The sequence below is a fragment of the Choloepus didactylus genome, chromosome 3 (genome assembly GCF_015220235.1).
Source record: "Choloepus didactylus isolate mChoDid1 chromosome 3, mChoDid1.pri, whole genome shotgun sequence".
NCBI classification, from domain to species: Eukaryota; Metazoa; Chordata; class Mammalia; order Pilosa; family Megalonychidae; genus Choloepus; species Choloepus didactylus.
Genome location: NC_051309.1, coordinates 102,882,988 through 102,910,886, shown reverse-complemented (window position 1 = coordinate 102,910,886; position 27,899 = coordinate 102,882,988). Strand labels below are relative to the sequence as shown.

Genomic DNA, 27,899 nt, shown 5'->3' with positions numbered 1-27,899 from the left:
TTCAAACTACAACACATACCTGCTTGCATCAATCTGTAGTTTTCCAAAGCATATTTTTTTCATATATGAGCAGAAGTTTAATTATATGGAGGCTCCACGACTCTATAGATGTTTATAGCCCATTATTGTTCTAAGGTAGATGTCCAGGTATGAGAAAACTGTTTCTTAAGTCATATTTTGGGAGAAATCATGTATCTATTGTATAGGCAAGGCTGGGAGCCCTCCAGACTAAAGTGTGTCATTAAAGTAATGTTTTGTGCTCGAATTTATGGCTAAAATGCTTATTTGCAAAAATGTATGTCTGTAATCATTGTGTTCTATTCTTTTTGGACTCTGAGAGCAGAGCCTTAACTTTTTGGTACATCAGTTTCCTCATCCATAAAGTTGGCATATTTTTTATTATTTATCCCTAAGACATATCTTAAAAAATATTGTGATGACATATAATCATTTCTTTTGAAACTAAAGATGCATTGTGAATGTAAAAAGAATGGCTTGTATGGTTTTTTCCTTCCTCTTCTCGCTAATGGATGTCATTTGGAAGTCTAGCTCTAAAATATTTATTTTTTAAAAATACCCTTTAGCAACACTATCTGAATACAAATGTATTTGTCCTATAAATGCCCCAAAGTCAAGAAATAAAGAATGGCTTAAATTGTACTTCTCTTCTGCAGGAACTTGTCATTTGGGATTTCTTTGCTTAAATGACCTCAGTACAGGATTGCATGTCTTGGCACAATCTTACCAAGATGATCCTTCTGCTGATTTGCATGAAGATAATTCAACCTCTGTCCCTGTGCCGAATTATGATATTAAGAAAGTTTTCAGTAAATTCCTGAGAGTGGACAAAAACATTAGCTCTTATAAGAGCAAAACGAGGTTAAGGAATAATAAGGGAACAATTGAAATCTATTGTTTTCATTTTTTCTACATTATAAAACTTTGTCAGAAACCAACAGTAATGGTTAGCTTACTGTGTGCTAAATTCTGTTCTAGCCCTTCTGCTTTTCAACTATTGTAATCCTCACAACAATCCTACTAGACAGATTCTCTTACCATCCTTATTCTGCAAATAACAAAACAAAAGCTTGCCCAGGTCACATAAGAAATGGTGAATCTGAGTTTTAAACAAACTTTTCTTTGTGTACTCCCGTTGGTCAGGCAGAGTTTCGGAAATGTAACAATTCTTGACTTTCCAGTCTAGCCATAGAGAGAACTTCATGTACTTTATTTTTTGTTTTTTTGTTTTTATCTTTTAAAAAAAATTTTGAGAAGGGAAAGCAAGCTAAAAAATAAAACTCCATTCAACTTATTTATATACTGTGCCTCTTATATTTAAAAACCACAGTAAGAATGGTTAAATCTAATTTTTATGCTTTTTTTTAAATTCCAGCAAAGATAAGTTTCTCTATTCCTGGAAAATAAAGCCATGACACCATTTTAGGATTCTGTCACATTAATTCAGGCATTTTTCTCTTTTAATGAGTGCCCAAAGCTCGGCTTTAATAAAGTTCTCCCGAAATGTGTTACACCGGTCTGTTCACAGCACCTATTTCCCTTTAGCAGCCATATTTGGTGATTTAAGCTTAAGTTTTCCTCTATCATGACAACATAATGAGCCCTTTCTATCATTTTCGGAAGAAAGGTACTTTTTTTTTTCCTTTAAGAACACAGGTATTATTACTTTATGTGACCATGAATTATTTTATTCTCTAGAGGACCACTTTGAAAGTCCATTAAAACATTTTTTATTAATTTAAAAATGTGTTCAGCACCTCTGTTCATCGAGCATGTAAAAGAAATAACTGAAAAGTACTTTGCAAGTATGAAGAATGTGCATCGTGATAAAGCAGTTTGTATTTGCTTAATACAAGGTCAAGCTTGTGTGAGAAAGTACATATCATGGTCAACGGAAGATAACCACAGCATGTACAGGATTTCCCTACCTATAGAGCCACTTTGTCATGCCCAGCTTAATCTGTGGGCAAAAAGCTTAATTCGAGTACTTGGAATATGGAATTTCCTGTGCCTCTAACTCTTGGTCAAAACAAACAAGCAACATAGCCATTAGCTCTGAAAAAGCTTGACAGCTACACCAATTTGGGGGGCCAGACAGGGTGTGCACTTAAATGAGGACATCCACAGAGGACTTTTTATGTAATGGCACTGTCCTAAGTGTTTTATTTGTATTGCCTTATTTAATCTCCACCATAATCCTATGAGATATCTTCCTTTTGAAATAAAAAAACAAAAGCACATGGACCTTGTTAAATGCAGAACCAGGATTGAACCCAGGAAGTATGGACCTAGGGTCCATGCTCTTAGCTGCTATAATAGTCTGAATAATGCATCCCAAAAATACCAAGTCCTAAACCAGGGTACCTGTAAATGTTAACTGATATGGAAAAAAAGATCTTTGGCAGTTGTGATTCCATTAAGGATCTTGAGATGGGAGACTTATCCGGGATTATCTGGTGGGCTCTAATTTCAGTCACAAGTGCCCTTATAAAAGAGACAGAGGGAGATTACACATCCAGAGTAGGAGAACACTGCACCTTGACTATGGAGGTAGAGACTGCAGTGATGCACCACATACCAAAGAATGATAGCCACCAGAGCTGGAAGAGGAAAATTAAGAGCTTCTCCCTAGAGCCTCCGGATGTAGCACAGCCCCACTGACACCTTGACTATGGTCTAAGGAAACTGATTTCAGATTTCCAGCCTCCAGAACTGTAAAAGTAATACATTTGTGTTGTTTTAAACCTCCAAGTTTGTGGTACTCTGTTACAGTAGCCATAGCAAACTGATACAGCCAAACAGACTCACATCAGCAGCTTCTAAGGGGCTGCTGAGCTTGAATGCATTAGTTAACTTCCTGGGGTCGCAGTTGTTTTATCTATAAAGTGAAGAGTTTGGACTGCGTGATTTGTAAGGTCTTTTATAGTTATACACCACAAGGGAAAATGTTCCCAGTCCTTCAGTGACGGTGGTTGCCAGATTGTTTGGGAAATTAAATTCAATTCAGAATTTATTAAGGAGCTACTGTGTCCTAAGCACCAAGGTATAGTTGACCTCAAAGAACTTTTAAACTAAAATGAGTAGGTTAAGCAATTTACTTGTGGTCTCGTCAAGTGATAAGAATCAAGACTTGAACCCTTGACTATACCCAAGACTTGCTCTAAGCCACAATGTTATTCTGCCTTCCAGTGACTCTCAGACCCTGTTCACAGTGACCTACAATGAAAAATGTTTATGTCATGATCCATTAAACACGTACCCACCCTCCCCACATACATATGTGTATGACATATACATGTATACATACACAAACAAATAATATTTAACTCACTAAGAATGATATATCTTGACAGTCTATGTTTTAATGCTCATCATAATCCATCTGTCTAGTCCTCCCAAGGGTCATGATGCAGAGTTTGAAAAACATGGTGATAAACCATAAATTCCTTAGGAACTGCAAGGAATATTAGGTACTATAGTTTATAGATCATTTGGTCAAAGTATGTAAGAGAACAACATATGCACTTATATGAGTGATCATTTTTTCATTCCAGAACTGAGTATTAATAATAGAAATAGTAGCAATAATTTATCATGTTTTGTGCTTTAGAATTTCCAAAACCCTTTCAGATTCAGTATTTATTTTAAAATTCACAAAACCTTATGTGGTCTAAAAACAAAATAAAAAAAAACTTTCACCATTAACCATGTAATATTTTATTTGTATCTTGTTATTCTGTGGAATTTAAGGATTTTAATTTCCACTAGAAGAGACTATTGAATTATACCCATTGGAGAATTTCTGACTCCATAGTATCAGTCTATCACATTGCCAAGATTTTGTCTTCTAAAGAATATTTTATTCTAACAAATCTTTCTTCATAGTGAAGTAGCATTGCTGAGGGAATAAACAGCATTTTTAATAAATGTAAATCTTTTTTTTTAACTTGGAGTTAGAATGTGTTAATTACCCTCTTCAAAGGCAATAGTATCAGCAACCTGTTAAGTAAAACACAGCGGAGGGTTCTTTTTGCTGATATTTCCTGCTTTTCTCCATCTAAAATCAGTAGGACTCACACCTACTTGACTGGTAGTGTGACCCATTATCCTCACAACTGTGGCCTGTCCAGCGTGGGCTTTCCTGTTGTAAGGCTCAAGGGACATCACTGAGAAGGAGACATGATGTTGTTTTGGGCAGGCATTTCTCTGCCCTCTGTGTCCCATGCAGGCAGACTATCATGGTTGTCAATGTAATTAATTGTCAGTGTGTTTATGATCATTGGAACTTTAATTTTCATCTGATTTTATGATGTATATTATGTTAGTCTCTCATTTTTACAGAGTTTGCCCATATTTTTAATACTGAATCTTCTAAAACCCACCCCTTTCCCCATTTTCTGTCTCTTACTCATATCTGTAGATCCAGGTGTCCCAAAGTCCCGTCAAAATTGTCCTGTGGGGAAAATTATAAACTGTTCCCTAAAAAGATGCAACAATTCCAAGACTATTAAAAAATAATTTCTTCTATTACTTCTCTGGACACTGACAATTGTTACATCTCCTTAAAGTTCCATCACAACCAACAAGTATCTTATTCCACAAGGGATAAACTTTTTTCTCCTAAAACGTGTATTTAAAATGTTAGTCTATCCAGTCATAGGCTCTTACAGCCAAAAGAGTCCTTCAAAAGCATTCAGACATTTACTTCATTTTACAAATGAGGAAAATAGCCAGAAAGTCTTTTAACTCTCATTTAGCCTTCTTTTCTGTTTACCACATTGTCCAAAGGCAGAGTTAATATTTTCAGAATGCCTTAAATGTCTTCTACTTCGTAATCTGTAACCAGTCTTTATTATTATGCAAAAATTCATTGAAAGCATCAAAATTCTGTAATAAAAAATGAGACCTCATGTGTATATCTGTCTGTGTTCAAGGTTCTTTGATTACTGTGTAAATGGTAAATAAATCCATATCATCTCAGGTCTGATTCTAGATGTGCTAATTGGATTTTGCTGTATGGATTTAGTAAGCCAATATTCATGTTCTTGAGTACACATCTCTCTGAATGCATACATATGGTAAAGCTGATTTTTCTTTTAATTGGGAATCAATGACAAATCAGAGTTAGGCCAAGCTGACTTTGCAAAAGTAATCTAGGTTTTGATGAAAAGACTTTATTTGTATTTTAGTGGCAGTCTGGTCTAGAACTAATGGAAAGAAAACAGAAATGTAGACTCCTAAAGGTCTTCCAAGGGCAGAAATTCATCTTATTTCTGACAGGAATGCCCACGTTATGCTGAACCATTCTATTGTACATCTAATTCCAAGCTGACAAGTGTCCGTTTCTCATGCGTATTCATTTGTCACCCTTCTGCTCTCTCTACCTGCAAGGCATCCGTCCTGCCTTCTATCACATCTCTCCAGATGATAAAGGATATGTGTAAAATGTTAGCTACCCTCCCCTTGCACAGCAGTGTGCAAGCATACTGAAATGAGCAGATGCTGTGTCGCACAGCCATGATACATTCTATGCTCATTACACCACCTGAAAACTAGAAAAGAAGCTTCTGGCAAGAATTAACAGGATTTTTCAGGAAGAAATATTACCTTGTGAGGGGTTATTTGTGAGATTTCTTTAGAAATTGGATCAAATTTATATAGAGTTTAAGCCAATGGTGAGAAAAAAATAATTATGTCTTATTTAATGATGGTTTACATTTAGACCTGTCTGTTGAAGTACTTGTATCTGATGTGACATCTCCATCCTTAATTAGGAAAGAAGAGTCTACGTAATTCGTTCCTTTATATGGCAGGGATTTGAAAACTGTGTAAAAAACTACAGCATATCCCAAGAAGAATTATAGCATGTATGCTCAAATCCATCCCCCTTGGATGGTTCTGCCCACTTCTTTCACCATAAAGTTTTGGAAAAGAGTAGGAGGGACTCATGATGTTCACTTTCCCAGTTCCCATGAGCCCCTCAACAGTCAACCTGGCTTCTTTCCCTCTCCACTCCTACATTGCCCAAAAAAATGACTTCTTTTTGAGTCCTTCACTGCCATTTGTCCTGTTCCATCATGCCATTTCTTAAAAATGTATTCTTCTCTTGACTCCACTGACACTTATCCCTCTGGTTTTTCTCCTACTTCTTTGTTCATTCTATGCCATTTTTGCTGGCATTTTTCCCTCTTAAATATTGGTGTTCTCTTTTCTTTATGCTGCCCTCTTTCTCCTGGTGATGTCATCTATTTCCAGTGCTTCAGCCATCTCACAGACAATGAATCACAACTCTTCGAGGAAGACTTCTTTTCCAAGCTCCAGACTAGTGGTTCTCAACTGGGGGTGATTTTCCCCTCAGGAGATGTTTAGCAATGTCTGGAGGCATATTTTTGTGTGTCATGACTGGGAGGGGTTCTGCTGACATTTAGAAGGATACAGTCCGGGGATGCTGCCAAACGTCCTGCTACGTACAGGACAGCCCCATAGTAATTAACCAGACCAAACAGTCAACAGAGCTGGGATTGAAAAACCATGATCTGGACCTACTGGACTTTTTCATTTTGATATCCTACAGACACACCAAACTGAACATGTACCAAAATAAATTTATTTCTCCCTACTTCCTGCCGAGTTTGGTACTATGTCATTTAATGTTGGCACCAACCTAACAATTGGAGTAGCTAAGAATATAACATTATCCTATACCTAGGTCCTCCTGGATGTACATTCTATTTATTTCTGGAATCTGCCTTCTCTTGTTTCTGTCCACTATCACTGGCTAGATCATCATTATACTGTCATCCCTCCTGGTCTGTCCAAATGTGTTCTGAACTTTCCATCTCCTCACCCCACCTCAATCCATCTGTCACACTGTTGGTAATATTTAGCATCCAATCTCCATCCTTTGCTTACAAGCCTTGGAGGGTTTGCTGTTCCTTTGAACCACAGAACACCTTTTCATGGACAGACCTCAGCTTACCTATCGAGTCTTAATTCGGTGTTTTACACATCTCCATCCTAAGTACCTAGTAAAGTGGTCTACCATCAGAACAAAATTAATAAATATTAAATGAAATTACTTCAACTATTTGAATACATATATACCCAACTTTTTCTTATTCTTAGTCCTCACTTTGTGATATGCTGAGTAACTTAAGTGAGAGTGAAGTCACAATATCATTTAACTTGAGAACTGCTGACCATAATATTTAATTAGGTCTTTGTCCTACCCTACATCACATTGGTGTTCTTCAGAATCATTTTTCACAAACAAGATATAACTTATCAAGAACAATTTTATCCCATAACAGTTATACATTATTGCTTTTAGCCTTAGTATTTGCCATTTTGCCAAAATTTTTATGTCACTGCAAATGACATGCAAGGAGAAACTACCATACTAGAAGAGAAAGAGTAGGAAATTTTTAATATTTCTGTTGGAAGGGCACACGGTAACTGAATAAGATGTTAGAGGGATGTGTGGAATGGTGAAATATGTGTCAAGCTAAGTGTCAGTGTGTTCTAATGTAGCATCAATTATTTTGCTGCAGGGCTTTGGGTAATTTGGTAAATATATTATGTCAAATAAGGACATGATTTAGATCGTTTTAAAATTCTGATAACTCTATGATTCTATAAGTTCATTTCTATCATACACTCAATTCCTTGATAATCAAATCAGAAGTGCTCTTCTGACAGATACTCTGACACTGTTTAGAGAGTCACTAGTCTTACCTCACACCTATATAAATCCACAATTTTCCCACAGTCCCTAAGGTCTTGAAGGTTTTCTTCTGCCAAGCAATTCAACCAAATGGCAAGTGTAGAATAATGGATTCTTTTCCTCAGTATATTTTTCCAGGAGGTGCTTTCTGGTAGATCCTTGGAAGATAATAAGGCTATACATCCAGGGCTTTCAGATTTCCATCCATTAGTTCAGTAGGCTTTCAGATTCTTATATCTTTATCAGAGACATGGGACAAAAGGGTAGAGGCATAAATTTACGTGTTAAAATCCAATTGCTGAAACTCCAGTAATTTTTTTTTATTGGAATGAGTTGAAACGTACATGTTTGGCGTAAAGTTTTTTGTGCCATTTTAAAAAGAAGTGTTGCTTCCAAGCTCTATGACTGAATCTTTTTATTTTTTTAAGTTTGGTGTTTAAAATGACAAGCTGATTTCCAATATACTTTGGAACCACCTATATTGGTTTAAAAGACTCTGCTGCCTGTTGCTGTAGCTCTGTAACTATACACATGCATAATTAGATACTTGGTATATTTGAGCAGAAATGACTAATCTTATAATCGAAAACTGAACACAGGATTAGATATTAAGAGATTTCTGGACTCATTTTAATAGTTACTCTATCCCCTGCCTTGTGTTTGAGACACTTTAATAAGTTACATTCATCCTCCTGACTTTCTGTTTGCAAATCTACAATAGAAGCTTGCTTTTAATTTATTCATCAAAAGAACCCAGGATTATTACAATTTTAATAATAACTATAGTAAGGAAAAAGGAAAATAGCTATTACATAAGGAACCCTTGTATATAAATCATGAGAATGCAGTTCTCTGTTAAAAACGTGATTATCACAGTAGATTTTAGAGAAATGCTAAAGAAATACAATTAATGGGTTTCATTGAATATATTTTTGTGAATTTTTTTATTAGAGAAGTTGTAGGTTTACAGACAAATCATGCATAAAATATAGAGTTCACATATACTGCCCTAGTATTAACACCTTGCATTGGTGTGGTGTATTTGTTACAATTCATGAAATAACATTTTTATAATTGTACTATTAACTATAGTGCACTTTTTACAATAAGGTTCACTGTGCTGTACAGTCCTAAATTGTTGTTGGTGTTTAAATTTTTATTCTAGTAACATATATACAACCTAATATTTACCTTTTTAACCACATTCAAATATATAATTTGGTGCTATTAATTACTTTCACAATGTTGTACTATCATCACCACCATCCCTTAACAAAATTTTCCATCAACCCAAATAGAAATTGCACAATTTAAGCCTTAACTCCCTATTCCTTATCCCCACCCCATCCCTTGGTAACTTACATTCTAGATTCTGACTCCATGAGTTTATCCCTATTATTTAAAAACAGTGAGGCTATATAATATTTATCCTTTTGTGTCTGGTTTATTCCACTCAATAGGATGTCTTCAGGGCTCATTCATGTGAACCTTGAATGTATGTACCACATTTTGTTATCCATTCATCAGTTGATGGACACGTGGGTGACTTCCACCTTTTGGCAGTTGTGAATAATGCTGCTGTGAGCATCAGTGTGCAAATATCCATTCAAGTCCTTGCTTTCAATTCTTCTGGGTATATACCCAAAAGTGAAATTGCTGGAACATGTGGTAGTTGTTTTTTTTTTAACTTTCTGAGGAGCTGCCAAATTGTCTTCCACACTAGGTGCATAATTTTACAAGTCCGCCAGCAATGAATGAGTGTTCCTATTTTTCCACCTCCTCTCCAACACTTATAATTTTCTGTTTTTTAATAGTAGTCATTCTATGGGTGTGAAATGGCGTCTCATTATAATTTTGATTTGCATTTCCCTGATAGCTAATGATCTTGAGCATCTTTTCATGTGCTTTTTGACCATTTGAATATCTTCTTTGGAGAAGTGCTGATTCAAGTCTTTTGCCCATTTTTAAATTGGGTTGTCTTTTTATTGTTGAGTTTAAGAATTTCTTTATATGTCCTAGATATTAAACCTTTAATAGATTTGTGGATTCCAAATATTTTATCCCATTAAATAGGTTGTCTTTTTATTTCCATGTTAAAGTCCATTGATGCACAGAAGTTTTAAATTTTGATGAGGTCCCTTTTCCCTATTTTTCTCCCAAGAGTTTTATAATTCTGGCTTTTATATTTAGGACTTTAACACATCTTGAGTTGACTTTTTTATATGGTGTGCTGTAGGAGTCTATAACATGTTGCTGCAACAGTGCATTGTGGGAATGGAGGTTCAGGGCACAAGAGACACTTTCAGCAAATGATCTCTTCATTATTTGCATAGTATAAAGAGTCAGAAGGGGCTCATAATCTCTTTGTTACTTATACAGCATAAAGAGTCCAAAAGAGCAGGGGAAAAAGTCTCCTCATGGCGCATCTCCCAGGGAGGCCAAAACTTGCTCAGGTCGGGGTCAGTTGATGGCAGTTCCACATACCTCATTTCACACCGGAGAAGAGAAACAAATCTATATGGGTTGAGTATGGTTTTTATCAACCTGGGGGAGGGGGTGGGGTGAAAGGGACCCTGCCATGGAGAATTCCTGTTCTGATAAGTATTTGAAGTTGCAGCATTTCTGGGTTTAAGGTAAGGCAAGGCCTTTTCATGAGACAACATGGGGAATGGCACACAATAGAAAAGGAGGTGGGGGTAGTGTAAGGCCAGAGGATGGTCGCTTAGTGTGTGCTTGTGACTTCCCCAGAGAAGGAGGTGGGGGTTGGTGAGGTCTGGGTGATAGCCACTTAACAGATGTCTGTGACTTCACTAATAGGGTTCACCTTCATGCTTTTGAATATAGACCTCTGGTTTTCTGAAAACCATTTGTTGAAGAGACTATTCTTCCCCAATTGAGTGGACTTGGCACCCTTATCAAATATCAGTGAGCTGTAACTGTGAGGGTTGATTTCTAAACATTCAATTTTATTCCATTGGTCTATATGACTGTACTTATGCTAATACCATGCTGTTTTGATTGCTGTGGCTTTGTAATAAGTTTTAATATCGGGAAGCGAGAGTCCTCCAACTTAGTTCTTTTTAAAGATGGCTTTCGCTATTTGGGATCCCTTTCACACTGTCTTGACTGTCTCCAAGCTACTTCTTCTGCCCTCAGGACAAACTCTGGGAGGTAAACCAGGGACACATTCTCCCACCCAGTCTGCCAGACTTCCACCTGATAGATTGGCACTGACATACATGCACCCCAGTACCACACAGGGGCCACTCTGCTGCCTCTGGAGTGGGGCCAGGGACCCACAATGGAGTGTAAGCTGGTTCCACCCTACGTTGTGAAGGGAGTGGGGGAGGGGCTAGCCAGGGTGCCAGGAAATTCTCCTGTGACTTTTGAAGCTGTGTTTCCTTGCTTCAGCACTTGCCTGGTTAGTGCACCCTTTAACTCTTTTTGTAATTTTGAGGAAGGTTACTGTCTAAGATTCCTCTGCTGTCTTTCTTGAGGGGCCTTGGAACCACGACTGCCCTCAGAGTGGGCCACCGGCAATCTGAGGTAGAGATATATGATGAGATCACACAGGCCTGGAGTTTGGAGGACTAGGTCTTTATTGCCCACCCTGGAACCCTGTGCCCCAAGCTCCAGTCACCCCTGCTGCCTGCCACAAGGCTGCAGGAAGGGGGATGGTGGCTACCGCAGAAAGGGTGATACTCACCTGTATGTACGGCCATTTTTCAGCCTCTTTTTCCTGCTCGTCCCTGGATGCTGCACAGTATTTTGTTAGATTCTGAAGTTTTAACATAGTTGACTTAGACTGTTCCTGCCAGTTTAATAGCTGCTTTTGTTCGGAGACTGATTCCTGGGGCTTCCTACTCTGCCATCTTCCCACAACACTTCTCTCTTCATTGATTCTTAAAATGAGACTCTCCAAGGAATTCTATTGAAGCTTAAAGTAGGTACAATTCACAGCCTCTGAATTTAATAATTTCTGACACCTGGAATGTAATCACCCCATTGTGGTACCATACTAACAACATGTGGTTTTAAATAACAAATACACATAAACATGCAAACCCAGAAATTTTTATTGCTTTTTCTATAAATGAATAAATGTTATTTATATTTGACATGTACTTTGTCACCTGTACTTTCCAGATCTACGGAAGACATTTGAGCAGGAGCCCCTGGGAAAGGAAGTGTCTTTGGAGCAGGAAGTCTTACTCCAGTGTCGGCCACCTGAAGGAATCCCAGTAGCTGAGGTAAGTAACAACTATTTTTTGTATTCAGCAATTGGTACTGAGTTAATCTAACAGGGGCCTAATCCGTGGCTAATGGTGCAGTGAATTAGGGTATGGCATGATGAATGGGTAGTAATGGAGTCCTAACCGCCTGCTGCTGGCAAAATGTATTGATTGAGAGCTGATTTATGACTTGAGAGTCAATTAGAATGCCCCACTGGACACAGTCACAGGCAATTTGGTTGAATTTTGTCATTCTCTTTCAAGAAATAAGAAAACTGCTTTATTTTATCTGGCACCTATTGTAAAGAAAGATGGTGTAACTTAATAACATGCCATCAGTTATATTGTTGTTCTTGGTAATATGCAAAAAGTGTGTGAGAAGAGTGTGTATGAACATGTCCATCCCACATAAAAACTTCCTGATCCATGATGTAGCCATAGACATTCCTAGAACGAATAATCACGTACCGCAAAAGAAACATGTTTGAGAACTAACAAGTGTCAACTGGTTTCATCCTATAAGTTTTCCATCAAGCTCTCATTTTCATTTTTTGTTTCTGCTAACCTAAAGCCTATTGAACAACTGCCAATTAAGTATGATGAGTCAGATTCATACTATGACCTGTCATTATTACCAAGTAACAATCCAAAATGCCTTGGAGCTAGAATTTTAGGCCTACACAACCCACGAGAGAATATCAAGTTCTCCTTGAGACTTTCACCATCATCTTAGAGCATAATGTTGAGGGAAATCATCTAATATTATGTTGTTCTTTTGTTAACCAGGAGACAACCTAATTTGAATCAAATGTTATTCCCCTAGCTGATTCTGTATTCAACAAACCGAGGAATACTTTAATTTGGCAAGTAATATGGTTGACATTTTTTTGGTGGTTGCTTGTTAGCCTCCAAACCACAATGAATCATTTGAAATTTTAACTGTTGTTGCATATGTGGAAAGAGGCATTTTTCATTGGTGCAATGTGGACCTGTGCATCAGTCAAAAGATTTTTTTTGGAAAATTAAGCCCTGAATTTTGGCCATCTATGAAATTGTTAAATAATATTCTTTAGAGTTGCAACATTGTGCAAAAAAAAAAAAAAAAAAAAAAAGCTAATAATTAACAATGCACTTACTACTTGATTTCTCAGTTTTTCAATCTTTCAAGATTGCAGCAAAGAGAAGAGTCAGCTCAGTTAGCTGGTCCCATGACAACTGAATCAAAAATCTGTTTTCTCTTTCCAAATTAAAAAATAATAATAAGAGTAATAACAAATTAATATTAGACATTTAGTTAGAGCCCTTACTGAACTACTCATTTTTTTTCTGTCACAAACACTCCTATCTCCATGTGTCAATGCAGACTCAGGATAGCAGTCTTAATGAGATTTTCTTTTTAACTTTGAAAGAAGGGAGCTATTTTTGCCTTGTAACTGGCATCCCATGGGTTCCCAGCCCTTTATCCTGTTAGCTATGATATCTAGTTATGAAATCAGCGTGATATGCTATCAAAGCACTTCCTAAACTTTGCATGATTGTAGCTGTTTTCACCCACCCCCAAAACCTTATCATCCAGCACTGAGACAGTATGATTTAGTGTTATTAGAAAGAAGACACTGCTCTATGCCAATATTTCACTTCAGTTATTAAAATACTTGCATCTCTCTCCTTAATTGTACTTCTAAAATTCTAATGCTAACCTCCTCCATTAGACTACATTAGAGACGAATATATATCATGAGTGACATGAGTCTCCATACCCTTGTTTTCACTCATTTTTTAAAGCTAACTGATCCCTGCAAAGACTTTCAGTAAAGGGATCCTAATAAATGCTTCATATTTTCAGTCTCCTCAACAAAGTGGTTCACTTTGTCAAGGAGTAAAGATTCATGACTATAAGGTAATTGGCTGTGAATCTTATTTGTATCATCACAGGGGAAGAGACCAATTAACACTTGGCAAGCTCAAAAATCATATACCCATTTGACATTCAAAAAGCTATATTGGATGTGTGGGTGTTTTTTTGGTTTTTTTCTTTTTCATTTTTTGAAGTCACAAGTGAGATCAAACACACATGTTTGAGACCAGGCTAATAAACCCCTATGTAGATTCTTTTCAATCCTATTAAAATCACCAAGACCAGAACACTAATGAATAGCTTAATGTGACACATTACAACTGCCATTTGCTCAAGAGGGACAGATGAATTTTAAAAGAAAGAGATGAAAGGTAAGTTGGTGAGTTGAAGAATTATGTCATTATTTTAATTTAAAGATACATTCATTATTTAATATTTCATTTATTTGCTTGAAGAATCTTAACACATCTAAGTAGCATAAATTGAACTATTGATCTCAAAGGGAAATGAACAGGTAGATTCTTGTGTTTTACGATAAATAGAACAAGTACTTAAGATACCATGCCAGACTGGCAGGAATCTGTGCTTTTTTTGTATCCCATTGCAAATGATCCTGGGAAAGTCAGATAGTAAATGCTCATTGAACATATGGCTGATCGATTTAATTGATATTTGCTTTATGAGCATATATCTAGCTCACTGAAGAAGTGGTCAGGTACATTATTTGTAGAATATCAAGAGGAGGTAATTTTCTTCCTCCAATCCAAGTCAGCAAGTTTCTAAAGAAATCTAACTTTAAGTTATGACAGCATTGCCTTTGGTGCAAACAATGGTATAGACATTTCTGTGGTGATAAATAGCCTTTAATTTTTTCCCTTCTTTTGGCTTTAGTCTCCTCTAGAGAATGTTAATGTAATTTTCTCATAGAACTCCAGGTTTGAATCCAAGCTTCAGCATTTTCTAACTCTGTACCCAAATTCCCTGAATTCTAAAATAGAGACAATCATAATCCCATCTAGAATGTGGTTGCAAAGCTTAAATGATATCATTTAGAACATGTTGAAAGCACTGAAGAAATATTGGCTATTATTAGTACTACTATTATATTATCTTTTATTAATTCACTGAAGGCTGAATTCAACCACTTGAATTCAAAGTAGTCACTGAGCACCTTGCCACAAGGAATGCACTGTGCTCACACTGTGGGGTATGAAAGTGAAGCTTCTGCTCTATGTAGAATCTCCAAGATCCCTTCTTGTATTCTCTAGCCTATTGCTTTGACTGGAATACATAAATGCTACAAAGATTATATTGTGTACTTTGAACCAAAGAAATTCCCTTGTAACAAAGCTATCAAATAGTCTAATAGTGTAAATATCTGTATCTATGTTTACATGATGTGCTGCTCCCCTTAAACTCTGATTTTAAAGTTACTGTTGTTCATTTAGTCTTTGTAGTCCCATAACACTGGACCAACCCAGATAAAATTTGGGCTGAGGCTACTGTAGGTAGATCTCCTTTTCAGAATCCAAGGGAAGAGAGTGATAAAGAAAGGCTCACAGGAAGAAAAGGCTGACCTGGGATCCCTTATACTCCATCTCCCCAAGTGGCAGGTTTGACCTAAGAATCTCACTCAATACTCACCAGTTAAATAAACTATTTTGTGGGGACCCCAGGGATCAGACACAAGGATTTCAGAGCTCTAGGTTCAACTGCTCCCCACCCTAGTCTCCCAAGCCCTTTCCAGGGGTGCAATCAAAAGATGGAATGACTGTATGTCTTCCTTAGCACAGGAGCAGAAGCTTGAGGCCAAGTTTAAATCATTTAGCTATAGAATCATGGAGTGGCCCAGGGATCCTACGCAGCCAGCACATGGAGCGGGGAGGGGACGCTCAGTCATTTAGCAACAGTTATGGAACTCTTTCAGTATTTCATGCCTGGTATGAGTGAATCTGTGTGACTGGCTGAATGTCAGCCTCTATACACCACGATTTTGTGTAGCTCTGACTATTACTTATTTTGAAATTTGTCCGTTTTGCTCTTTTGCTTCTGACTAGATTGCGTTCAAATAAGGAGCAAAAAGTTTTGTTTTTTTTTAAATCTTTTATCTCTAACATCAGCAGATTGTAGATCATTTAAATAGATTTCTCTAAGTATAGTTGACTGAATGAAAGAATGAGTCTGTTAGATGTGACATAGAGACTGCATGTCAGAAAACAGAAGATAGAACTTTCCAGAAGAAGGATGTTGCATCCTTGGAGATGCAATTCTATTGAGAGAATTCAATGTGGGGTGAGGGAACTCATCACTCTCAACCCTGAGAACAGAGTTCCAAACCACTAGGACCAGGAATAAAAGGCCATTGGAGTCACATTAGTTCAGGGACTATAGGGGAGGTTAGTAATTATAATGTTTATATTAGAAAGTAGAATAGGTGAAAAGAGAGAAAAAAAAATCCTGTAAATACTCTAAGACGGTGTTGCTAAGAATTTTTTACTACACTTTTCTAGGCTCAAGCCAAAAATAAAATTTTTTGTTCTTTCTACTTCTGGTGAGGCAGTTGCCTCCTTTTCAATAGACGAACCGCCTCTGTCTCTCTAAAGAAACAAAAAAATTAATACACCCCTGCAACGGGGGCTGGGTTGCTCTGGTGGCATAATAGCAGCACTCTATGAAATGAATCCCTCTTTGCTCATTTTAGTTTATGCCTAGAAGATGTTGCTGTCACATGGTAAACCAGAAATACACTGTTTTATTTCATCAAATTATCTCTTTTAGAGAGTACTGGGATCAAAACATCAATGCGTACAAGATTTCTTGGCATGGCAGAAGGAGCAAAACTGAAATTTTCACTAAAACCTGTGATTTGTTTCACCTTTAACAAGGGGATAATTGGTTCTCTAATTATAATTGAGCTATTTCTCATAGGAGTTTAATTGGAGGAACAGGGCACAATGTACAACTTACTGACCCAGTTGGGCTTAAAAACCATCATATTATTTATCAACATTTGCATCTCTAATTAGCAAGTGGAAAAATATGGGGTGAAGTGCAAAAGAATAGATTTCGCTGAGTTAAGACATGATGAACAGGGAACAGATTTTTTTAAGCTGATACTGCCAGGCCAAAAAGCTGCTGGCAGCTGGAGTCTCCTCCAAATGTGCAGCATCAGGTGGCTCTCTGTCTAATTGATTATTAATATGGCCATTGAATGCTTTGTTTCATGAGAGTCATTCATGTTTCACTGCCATTCCCTCATAATTGGAACTTCAGGTTGATGCATTTCCACATAGGTACATTGTCTCCCAGGTTGTGTTTTATATTCTATGCAGGCAAAAGAGGTTAGAAAAAGAAAGATTTTGGCATGAATACTAATTTAGAGGAGATACTACTTTCAGTGCACAGCAGTATCTGTTAGAACTTTCTACTAGCATGCATGTAGAAACAAGAAGGGGTTTTTGATTATGATGTTATTATCAGCCCTGCAAATGGGTTTTCAAAAGTATTAGGTTACCTGCCTATTCTTCAGCTTGCAAAGTCTGCACTGGTCTAATCAACATTTGCCAACGTTACCTCTTTATTTTGGTCACTTCATCTATTTTTTCTACAACATCTGTCTTTAGTAATTATACACAGAGATGACCACAAGCCCTGATGACCATGTAAGCCAAATTAAAAAAAAATAACAATATTAAAATCATCAACATGAACAACAGATAAGTAAGAAATATCTGTTTCTTATCTTTTTCAGACCTTATCTGATTTATAACAGACTTGCTGCATGATTTCTGCAAATACGTAGTGGTTAGTGGTTCCTTTGATGCCTATATTACAAAATATAGGACTTTTAATCATTAATTAATTTATTATTAATTTATTTCAGAAATATTTATTGTGCAATCACTGTGTGCCAGACAGATACTGTTCTAGTTGCAAGAGATACAAGTCAGTTCAAGTCCCTAGGAGAGAAATAAATAAATAAATAAATAAACAAGAAAAATAAATGAACAAGATACTTTCAGACAATTACAAGTTAACGGAATTAAAACAAGGTCATATAAGAGAGAATGATGATTGTTGGGAGTTGGAAGTAACTTTAAAGTCAAAGGAAAAGCTATCCAGGGAGTAGATATTTGAGCTGAAGTTTGAATGGCAGAAAGAAGTCTGTCTTGAAAAGATCTGGGACAGAAAGCTCCAGGCAGTGGGAGCAGCCAGGGCAAACGCCCTCAGAACGAGCTTGATGTGGACACAGGATTAAAAAGGAGGCCCGAGGAGCTGAGAAACAGGAGCTGTGAGGAGAGCCTGCAGACTTTGAGTCATAGAGATAGGGAAGACCAGATCAGGACCTTATACAAATAAGAGGCTTGGAATTTTCTCTAAATTCATGAAAAGACTCAGGAGACTTTAAGTAAGGAATCGTCATGACCTGATATATGTCATTAAAAGATTATTCTGGCTGCTAAATGGAAAATAGATTTTATCAATACAAGAATGGAAGGAGGGAAACCTCTTAGGGGGATCGTGTAGTAACCCAAGCAAGAGAAAGTGATTGCTTATCCCAGGGTGGAAGGAGTGCAGATGGAGAAACCTGAAGAGATGAAGGCAACATACTAATTCCTGTGGGAAAAACTCTGAATATGGCATTTAAATTTGATTTTATTAAATGAATGAAATCCAGAAAATATTTGACCTTGCAGAAGATAGCAAAATCTTCCAAGTTCAAGCTCAGCAGACCTACTGGAGTGAGTTTTTCTCAGAAGGCCCCAAACCAGTTGTCAGTAGACCTCTCCTATATTCAAGTACAATATCTATCTCAGTGGAGCTTCAGCAAAGGAAAAAGGGAACAACCTAGCCTGTGTCCATAATCACAGGACAGGAAGGTATAAGTGCCCTTATTTCTTGGGGAAAAAAAAAAGTTTGTCTTGTTTGTTTTCTATACATTCTCTTGCCTTGGAATTTCTTTCAGTGTTTGTCCATATGCCAGCAGGCACTATTTTTCTCAAACTCATTGTGGATGAAAAATGGTAGTTATGCAGAGCAAAAAGCCTGTATTTTCTAAAGATGATCAGACTTAGCAATAGTTCTGAACACTTTTGATCGGTAAATAAGAATAAATATTAAGGAACTGCTAATCCTGAAAAGCAAGTTTTAGTAAAGACTGATGAGGATCTACAGAAGGACTCATTCATTTTTAGCTCTTTGTCTTGAAAACTTTAGCTTTTAAAGACACTTGAGTGCCATTTCTTTTTCCCTGGAAGGTGCTATTATATGTAGTCAATCTACTTCGGGTTTTATTTTGTTGTTGTCAGTTCATTTGTCAACATGCTTTTGTTTCCTCACAGTAGAACTCAGATTTTAGAAATGGAAGTTTCCAGGTGTGAAGACAAGTTAGCTTCCACAATATGGTCAACATAGATTCAGTCTCAAAATCAGTGAGACAGGCATATGTGCAATTAAAAGAGTGCCTCCCCATAAGGAAAACAGATTCCCTTTCTTGGCGACAGAGGCAGAAGTTACAATACATGAACAAAATGTCACCATAGTTTCCACTTGCTTTTTTTCTTTCTTTCTTTGTTTTAACCCTTTGGCTATTTTTTTACAATTGTCCAAAGATATAATTTCAGTTTGCTTGAAGACTAACACTTTGTTTTAAATATAAAAATACATATACTTTCACAATCCCACTGAGAGGTGCAAAGTATATTGCACAGTGGTCAGCTATGAAGTGAATATTATCTTATTTTATTGAAAAGTTGAGAAACAAATAGCTGCATAGGCTAAGTGGCCTTCGATTCTTGACAAGAAAGAATACCTGGCACAACACTGTCTCCACAATAGCTCAAGGAGTCCCTTGTCTCTCTGCACACATTTTTTTTTTTTTTTTTTTGACAAAGGACGTTTGTTTCTTTTGCTTTAAGACGCTTTCTTGTCACAGCTTTCATGGATAAAGACTGCTCATTTGAATTCTATCTTGAACACTGCCTGGTGAGAGTCTACAGAAGGCTTATTAGCAATAGATAGCTTTTAGAATTGTCAAAGCCTTGCCATACAAGATGTGGTCCACAGACCACCACAGTATCACCTGAGCATTTCTTGGAAATGCATAATCTCAGGTCCCACCGTAGATGAATGAATCAGAATTTGCATTTTAACAAGATCCTCTGGTCTACAGCATTGGTTCTCAAACTTGGCTGCACATTGGAATTACCTAGGAATCATGTGAGAGACTTGATGCTTTTATCTGTTTCACCCTAGAGATATAGATTTCATAGGTATGATGTGCAGCCTGGCTATCAAGATTGTTACCCTCCCCCCCTCCAGGTGATTATAAAACCTGCACAGTTTGAGAACCACTAGTCTAAGGGCAAGGTTAAAACAAACAATACATACACAAAATGCTTCTAACTTGTTTCTTCTAAAGCAATCAGTAAAACTTGGCAAAGACTCCCAGTTTTTTGCTAATGCTTCTCCTAGAAGCTTGGCTTGGCTGAGTGTGCATTTGGTAATTGCTCCATAATTGCTTTGCCCATTTATTTGATTCATGTACTTCCATACAACAATTCTAGGCTTAATCTCCATTCTCTTAGGTGTATATGCTCTTCTCAACTATTTTGTCCCTTTCAACTCCAGTGTTCTGACTTGATGGACCCCAATTTGAGTTTAACAAAGTAATCCTTCTGATAGACACAGATTTTTCTTGCTCGTGGCTGCTGGACTCACTTTGCATGTTGGGTGGCATGTGGCAGTTTCCCTCTGTTACTTAGAACAAATGTGCCAATTATGTTAATGTTTCTCCCAATACCAATCAGTGAATACTTAGACACAACACATCTGTTTTTCACAGAGGAGTAGAATAGGAAAGGAGTCCTGCAAGGTGCTTTGCTCTTTATTATTGGCATATATGATTAGACAGTTTCTTAACCAGTCACAGGGTTAACAAGTTCATGTATCAAAAGGGCGAAGGGAGCCAATAGCTTCTTGGAGGGCTGAGCCCCTCTCATTGCTAGCATGGTTCTGACCAACTTCCAGCTCTCTCTGAAGGCAATCTGCAAAGTAATTGTCAGTTTCCTAGTGCTGCCGCAACAAAATACCACATGAGGGGCAGCTTAAAACAACAGAAATTTCTTGTCTCTCAGTTCTGGAGACTAGAAGTCTGAAATCAAGGTATTGGCAGCTTCCTTCAAAGTCCAAGGGAAGAACCTGTCCCGTGCCTCTTCTAGCTTCTGGTGGTTTGCCAGCAATCCGTGGTGCTCTCTGTCTCTCTGTCACATGCCATTTTCCCCTCATCTCCCATCTGTGTCCAGATTTCCACTTAATATAATAGCACCAGTCATCTTGGGTTTCGGGTCCATCCTTCTCCAGTGTGACCTCATTTTAACTTGCCTAACTCCATCTGCAATGACCCTATTTCCAAAAAAGGTCACATTCTGAGGTACTGGGGATAAGAACTTAAGCGTATCTTTTTGGGAAACATACTTCAATTGTTAACAGTGTTTTTTCTTAAAAAATAAAAACAAAAAACCAAAAGTGCATTTCCCAATTGGTAAAATGTAGTTATGTTATTTACCCTTCACCAGAGAAATAAGTTCTCAAATGAAGTGCTGAAAACTCTCTGAAAAGAATTCAGTTTCATTGATATAAAACATGACACTGAAAAACATCCCTGAATTCAGCCTATAGGATCATGTTCATTTAAAGTATATGTAAATCATCATTGAATTACAATTTGTTAGTTTCTGCTTCTGTATTTCCATGTATTCAAACTTTAGCATCTTCTGGATAATAGAAAAAAAATGGTTTTGTCTCTGTTGTTATTTTATTGACATTTGAGTTCCATATTTAGCAGAATTTAGAGAGAGCTGAAGTTCTGAAGCCAAATTGGCTCATAATATAACTAATTCCTCTTCCCTTGTGCTGATTCTAGCAGCATGGAGAGCCTGATGAAATCAACACTTTAGTGTCCTTGAAGGTAGTAAAAAAATGCCTTAAACACTTTTTTAAAATATATAAACAGTTGGTAAGAAAGTAAGACAGGAATGTCAGATTATAAATTATATTCTTACTGTGACACAAACTTGCAAAAAAAAAGAGGAACAATTCACAGCAGGATTTAATGTACTTGAAAATGTAGTGATTGTGAATGCTAGACAGGCAATCAAGGAAAACCCCTAATGTATGAATATCCTAGGATGCATTCATTTTGCCCAGGAGGTTGGGATGGGTGAAACATCAAGAAGGACATGGTTGATGATTATTTTCTTTACATGACTCTGCCCCACATATTTTTCTTTCATTTTTTAATAGTAAAACATGAAAATAGTGTTATTTTTAAAATAATTTTAATAGTAAAACATGAAATAATTACTGGAGTTAAGTAATTGTAGGAAAATAACTGCCTACCTAAATGAGTCTCCACTTTATATACTCTATGAGAACACAATTAGCAATTTGGGAATCTGTCTTAACCTAGCTTCCATGATGTCTACTTAAAAAGATGGGAGGGGAGTAAATACAGGTGAGAAAATGAATATGGGAGTCAAGATTAAATTGAGGATTATAATTTATCCTATATTTAATTATGAGCTATAAATGGTTAATCCAATGGGAATGTTAATCTATTTTTCTCTATTGTTGCTGACATTGTATATCAAGGTATAAATTTAAACTGAAAAATAAAATATTTAGAGAAGAGGTAATGGAGAATTTTTTTAAGACAAGTGTTGTTGTTGGAGTTGCGTTTTAGAAGCCTGAGCCATTGAAAAATTTGCTGCAAAACTTCTCTTTCCATGATAGCTCTTACCTACCCGATAGTTCTGAATTTTATAAAATACCAGTAACTGTAAAACTATAAAACCATGCATCTAGGAGCCATAAAAATGTTGATCCTTAAATCACAGCATACATAAGTATAGATAACATTTTTACAGCCTTTTCTGGGAACACACAACATGGCAATATGGGGTCAATATGCTTCAGTTCTAAAACCTATTATCAAATTGGGAATCACTCATCTTCATTAATAAAATCATATTAGTGCTTTGAAAACTCTGCTAGACCGAAGGTGTCAATAGAACTGAATGGTATAACTGTTGGAAGGATTTCTAAACATTTTATCCTCCTACTGCAATATCTGGGAACCAGTCCTCATATAGGACGGCTAGAAATACAACATCTTTTCTGGTTCATACACAAGAAGGATTGAGGCTATAAAAAAAGAGAAACTTTCCTCACAGGGAGGCTCTCATGAATGAAGATTCATAAACCAAGATCGATAGTTCTGTGCAGTGCCAAACTAAAAGTCAGATTTTTCACAGGTTTTTTTTTTCCCCTGATTGGTATTATGAAATAAAAGATAAGTACTTTTTAATAAAGACACTAAGGGATACTGAACCCTTAAAATGTGCTTATGCATAGATAGCTCTGTTTGGAGTAAGCTTAGTAGTAGGTAAGAGGCAATTATGAGGCAATTAAATTAAATTTATTGACCACCTCCTAATTCCAGGTACTTTCTTTTCCATAGCTCATTTAATCCTCCTGCAACCCCGGCAGGGATGAGCATTCCTGTTGTAAAGGTGAAGATTATGATTAGAGAGCTTATAATTTACACAAGGCTGCAAATTCAATAAGTGGGAAGGCTGGGATACAGAGCCTAGCCCATGCTCTCAAAGAGCTTCCAGGGTGGGAGCCCACAAACTTTAAACAAATTATTGGAGTACAATATTATGAATGGTTGGAGAGAGTGTTAGAGCCACACATAAGAGGAACACATGTTTACATTTTCTTCTCTGGAAATGTTTCTCTTTCTAAGGAGAGACAGGATTAACACTTCAGAAAGTAAATGTCTTTTGAGATGAATTTTGAAGAATGAGTGGAATTCTACAAGAAAAGGAAGAGAAAAGCATTCTGGGTAGAACAAGAAGAAAATATGTACATATGAGTGGCCAAGTTAATGATTGAAAAATGCTGATGGAACAGGGAAATCAATATGCATAGAGGGTGGGATTAAATTTTCAAAGTGAAGATACAGCAATAATTGGGGACAGTTTGCAAAAGGTTTCATATGGCATATCATGAAGTGTGAATCGTAACTAAGAAACATTTGTTGATGTTGTTTTTAAGATTTACTTTTGAGAGAGAATGTTTTAACTTAAGATATTATCAAACAATGATAGTGGGGCTAGAGAAAAGGGCCAGGTTTGAAGGATATTTGAGGTAGAATCTATAGCTTAATAGAATGGTTTTGAAGGGAGGTTCAAGGATTGCTATAAGTTTTTAGTTTCTAAATGGGAGAAAAATGATTCTATTAGTTAAGACTGATAAAAATAAATGATCAAGTTTGTAGAGGATTGATGTAAGGAGATGCAGAGAGCAGTTCAACATCTTTTATGCTTTTCATGTTTATTGAGCATTCAATGGAATTATTTAAGAAAGTCTTCAGAAATATGAATGAAGCTTAACAAATATTGAGGCTAAAGTTAAAGTTTTTGAGTTATCAGCCATGAGCGTGAATGAGATCCCCCAAATCGTGCATATAGAATATTTGTTCTCAAACCTGACTGCACATGAGCATCACCTGAGACATTTTTAAATTAAATTCAGTTTTATTGAAATATATTCACATACCATACAATCATCCATGGTATACAATCAACTGTTCACAGTACAATTATATAGTTATGCATTCATCACCACAATCTATTTCTGAACATTTTCCTTACATCAGAAAGAATCAGAATAAGAATAAAAAATAAAAGTAAAAGGAACACCAAACCATCCCCCCCATCCCACCCTATTTTTTATTTAGTTTTTGTCCCCATTTTTCTACTCATCCATCCATATACTAGATAAAGGGAGTGTGATCCACAAGGTTTTCACAATCACACTGTAATCCCTTGTAATCTACATTATTATACAGTTGTCTTTAGGAGTCCAGACTACTGGGTTGTAGTTTGATAGTTTCAGGTATTTACTTCTAGCTATTCCAATACATTAAAACCTAAAAGGTGTTATCTATATAGTGCATAAGAATGTCCACCAGAGTGACCTCTCAACTCCATTTGAAATCTCTCAGCCACTGAAACTATTTCGTCTCATTTTGCGCCCCCCTTTTGGTCAAGAAGATATTCTCAATCCCACAATGCCGGGTCCAGATTCATCACCGGGAGTCATATCCTGCCTTGCCAGGGAGATTTACACCCCTGGGAGTCGGGTCCCACGTAGCGGGGAGGGCAGTGAGTTCACCTGCCGAGGTGGCACCTGAGACATTTTTAGATCTTGGATGCCTGAGCCCTTTTCAGCCCAATTAAATCAGACCACAGCAGGTGGGGCCTAGACAGAAGTTGCCCTAAAAGTGCTCCAGGTGATTTTGATGCACTATGAACGTTGAGAACCACTGATACAAAATCAAACGGGGGGTGGGGGGATTAAAGAGAGATCACTGAGGAATACTGTATAAAAACAGTGGATGAAATAAAGGGGTCTGTGAAAGAGTCTTGAGAAAGAACAGTAATTAAGTGTCAAGAACAGCAGCAGAGGGTTTTTGTCTGTTTGGTGGACAACAGAGTTATTTGCTATAGAGAGTTCAATTAAGTAAAGACGCCATTGGACTTGGCAGTTATTGATGCCATTGGTCACCTTTGAGAGTGAAGTTTGAGTAAAGTATGAATCTACATAGCAGTAAGATGAACAGTGAATGGGCAAATGAATACGTGGACACTGAATATTCTACTTTTCAAGCTGATTAGCCATTAAGGGAAAGGAAATGCTGAAGCATAGCTGAGAAGGAAGGTCACGTCAAAGAGTCATTTTGTTATTTTTTTGTTTTTAGGATGCAGGAGATGGATATATTTGGGGTTGACTAGCAACTCAGGAGAAAAGAAGAGCTTGGGGAGGAATTTATGCATTTTGACCAATTTGGTCTGATAAAAGACATATGCCACCTGCTGAGATTAAGGAAGGTCACAAAAAGTATTGAGTAGTTTGTTGACGGCGCTGGACCTCAAAAACCCCCAAAGGGGGAAGAATAGGAAGCAACCAGAAATACATATATTGCTGAAATATGTATATTTCAATGTAGAGTTCTTGAAGTGATATCCATGCCTGAGAATGGCCTTCAGAGTGGTACAAACACCTTCAAGTTTATATCTTTCGGATAAACTTTCTCTCTTCTTTGTATTTTCTAATACTTTTCAGCTAGAGTAAGATGACCTTATTTTTGTTTGTCTTTCTTTGATTAAATGTTGAACATAGCTAACAAAGACTCACAGTGTAAAGCTTGCTCTTTACAGAATTGTATCATGTTGCTCAATATCCTTTCCACAAAGCATGTTGTCTAAGAAAATAACAAACCACAGAATGTTCAGTTAGAATTATCACAGATGAATCATAGCATCTGGGTATGTGTAAACAGGTGTCCTTAGAACAGAATTTAATGGGAATGCTGTTAGATCAAAATATGCCCATTACAGATATTTTTGTTGTCTTTTATTTTATGCCAAGTATATTACTTCTCTGTTTACTGAACTTAAATCTTAATTTACAAAAGTAATTCAAATTAGTAAAGACACTAACTTGAAGTCCTGGAATAAATGGTTTACTCTGTGCAAGAATAATCATAATATAACACCAGCTTAAAGTTGTATAGCAGTCAGCAAAAGTGCTTTCATATGTTTCATATGTATGTTGTTCATACCTCACAAGAATGTTTAGTTTCCTTGGCTGCTTAAGCAAAACCATGCATAAGGATGGCTTAAATAATGGGAATTTAGTGACTCATGGTTTTGAGGCCAGGAAAAGGTCCAATTTAAGGCACCATCAAGGTTATGCTTTTTTCTCTTTGAAGACTGTGGCCTTTTGGGGCTAGCTGCTGGTGATCCGTGGTCCTTGGCTCTTCTTCTGGCCTCTCCGTTCTCTTCCGGGTTCCAATGAACTTTGGAGTCTTTACTTCCCTTGCCTTTCTCTCCCTGTCTGAATTTCATTCTGCTTATACAGGACTCCAGCAATAGGAGGAAGACCTGTCTTGGGTCACAGCTTGACTGAAGTAACCTCATCAAAAGGTCCTACTTACGATGCTGCTAATATGTACTTACGGGGAAGGGTGCCACCAGTATAAAATATCCCGAGATCAGGGACTTGAATGCACTTTTGCTGTTAGAAAGGTAAATGTATCCAAAAGAATGTGAGAAAAGAAAATGTGAAATCTTGATGGGTAGAGGAATGGAATGGAATGTTTAAGGTTGATGTCATGGAGTGACAAAATGGCTTTGCTGGCACTCGGAACCCCTCACTTACCTCTTTTCTGAGACTTTTTAAGAATTAAAAGTATGACTATAATTTTTTCTTAGTATGCACACTACACGAGTGTTACATCCTCAAAATAGTGAAGTTAAAGCTTCACATTTATTCCAGTGATACAGCTTTTCCTCAAAATGTTTTTAAAACTCCAGTTTTCAAATTTCTGTTTTATCTTACATTCACTTTTTAAAAATACTTAATGGTGACCATTTTTTCTCTTTTAGAACATAATTTAATTTGAGGAGGAAAACTAATTCAGAATAATATTAATAGTGCAAAAAGGGGATAGTTTTTGCCCATTTAAAGTGCAGAAGTGATACACAAAGTAAAACTGGTTTTTATGACCGAGTTACAAAGAAATGCCAATATATGTATTTGAATAGCAGCATTACTGGTTTAAGTATCTAGCAAAGGAAAAATAAATCTGATAAAAGTATGGTATTTATATTTTAAGATACTCTATTTTATAGCCACACTATAAATAAAACAATAACATCAGATCCCCATATTTTAGGAATGTAATTTTTAACTGCCATAACTTACCTAATTTAATCATGAAATTTAAAATTCTGTGCCATCGTATCCATTAGAATTCAAACTATTTTAAAATGTGAAAAATGAACTTCATGCAATTTGGCAACAGTTCTGGTACTAAAAATTGTCATTGTTTCTTATGTTTACGTAACCTACTTAGTATTGAATTCCTCTACCGAGAGGGTACTCCTACGAAAAGTGCATCAGTATTTACCCTTAACTTCTACAACCCATGACATCA

General features: G+C 36.7%; 1 protein-coding gene across 2 annotated transcripts in view; it reads left to right on the top strand.

The window, feature by feature from the left end:
* The window catches only part of UNC5C (unc-5 netrin receptor C), a 380,387-nt gene that overhangs the window by 263,515 nt on the left and 88,973 nt on the right, over nt 1-27,899 (top strand). For both annotated transcript variants that reach the window (XM_037830293.1, XM_037830292.1), the window contains exon 4: nt 11,888-11,991. In XM_037830293.1, coding sequence (XP_037686221.1) covers nt 11,888-11,991 — 104 coding nt within the window. The remainder of the gene's footprint in view (nt 1-11,887; nt 11,992-27,899) is intronic.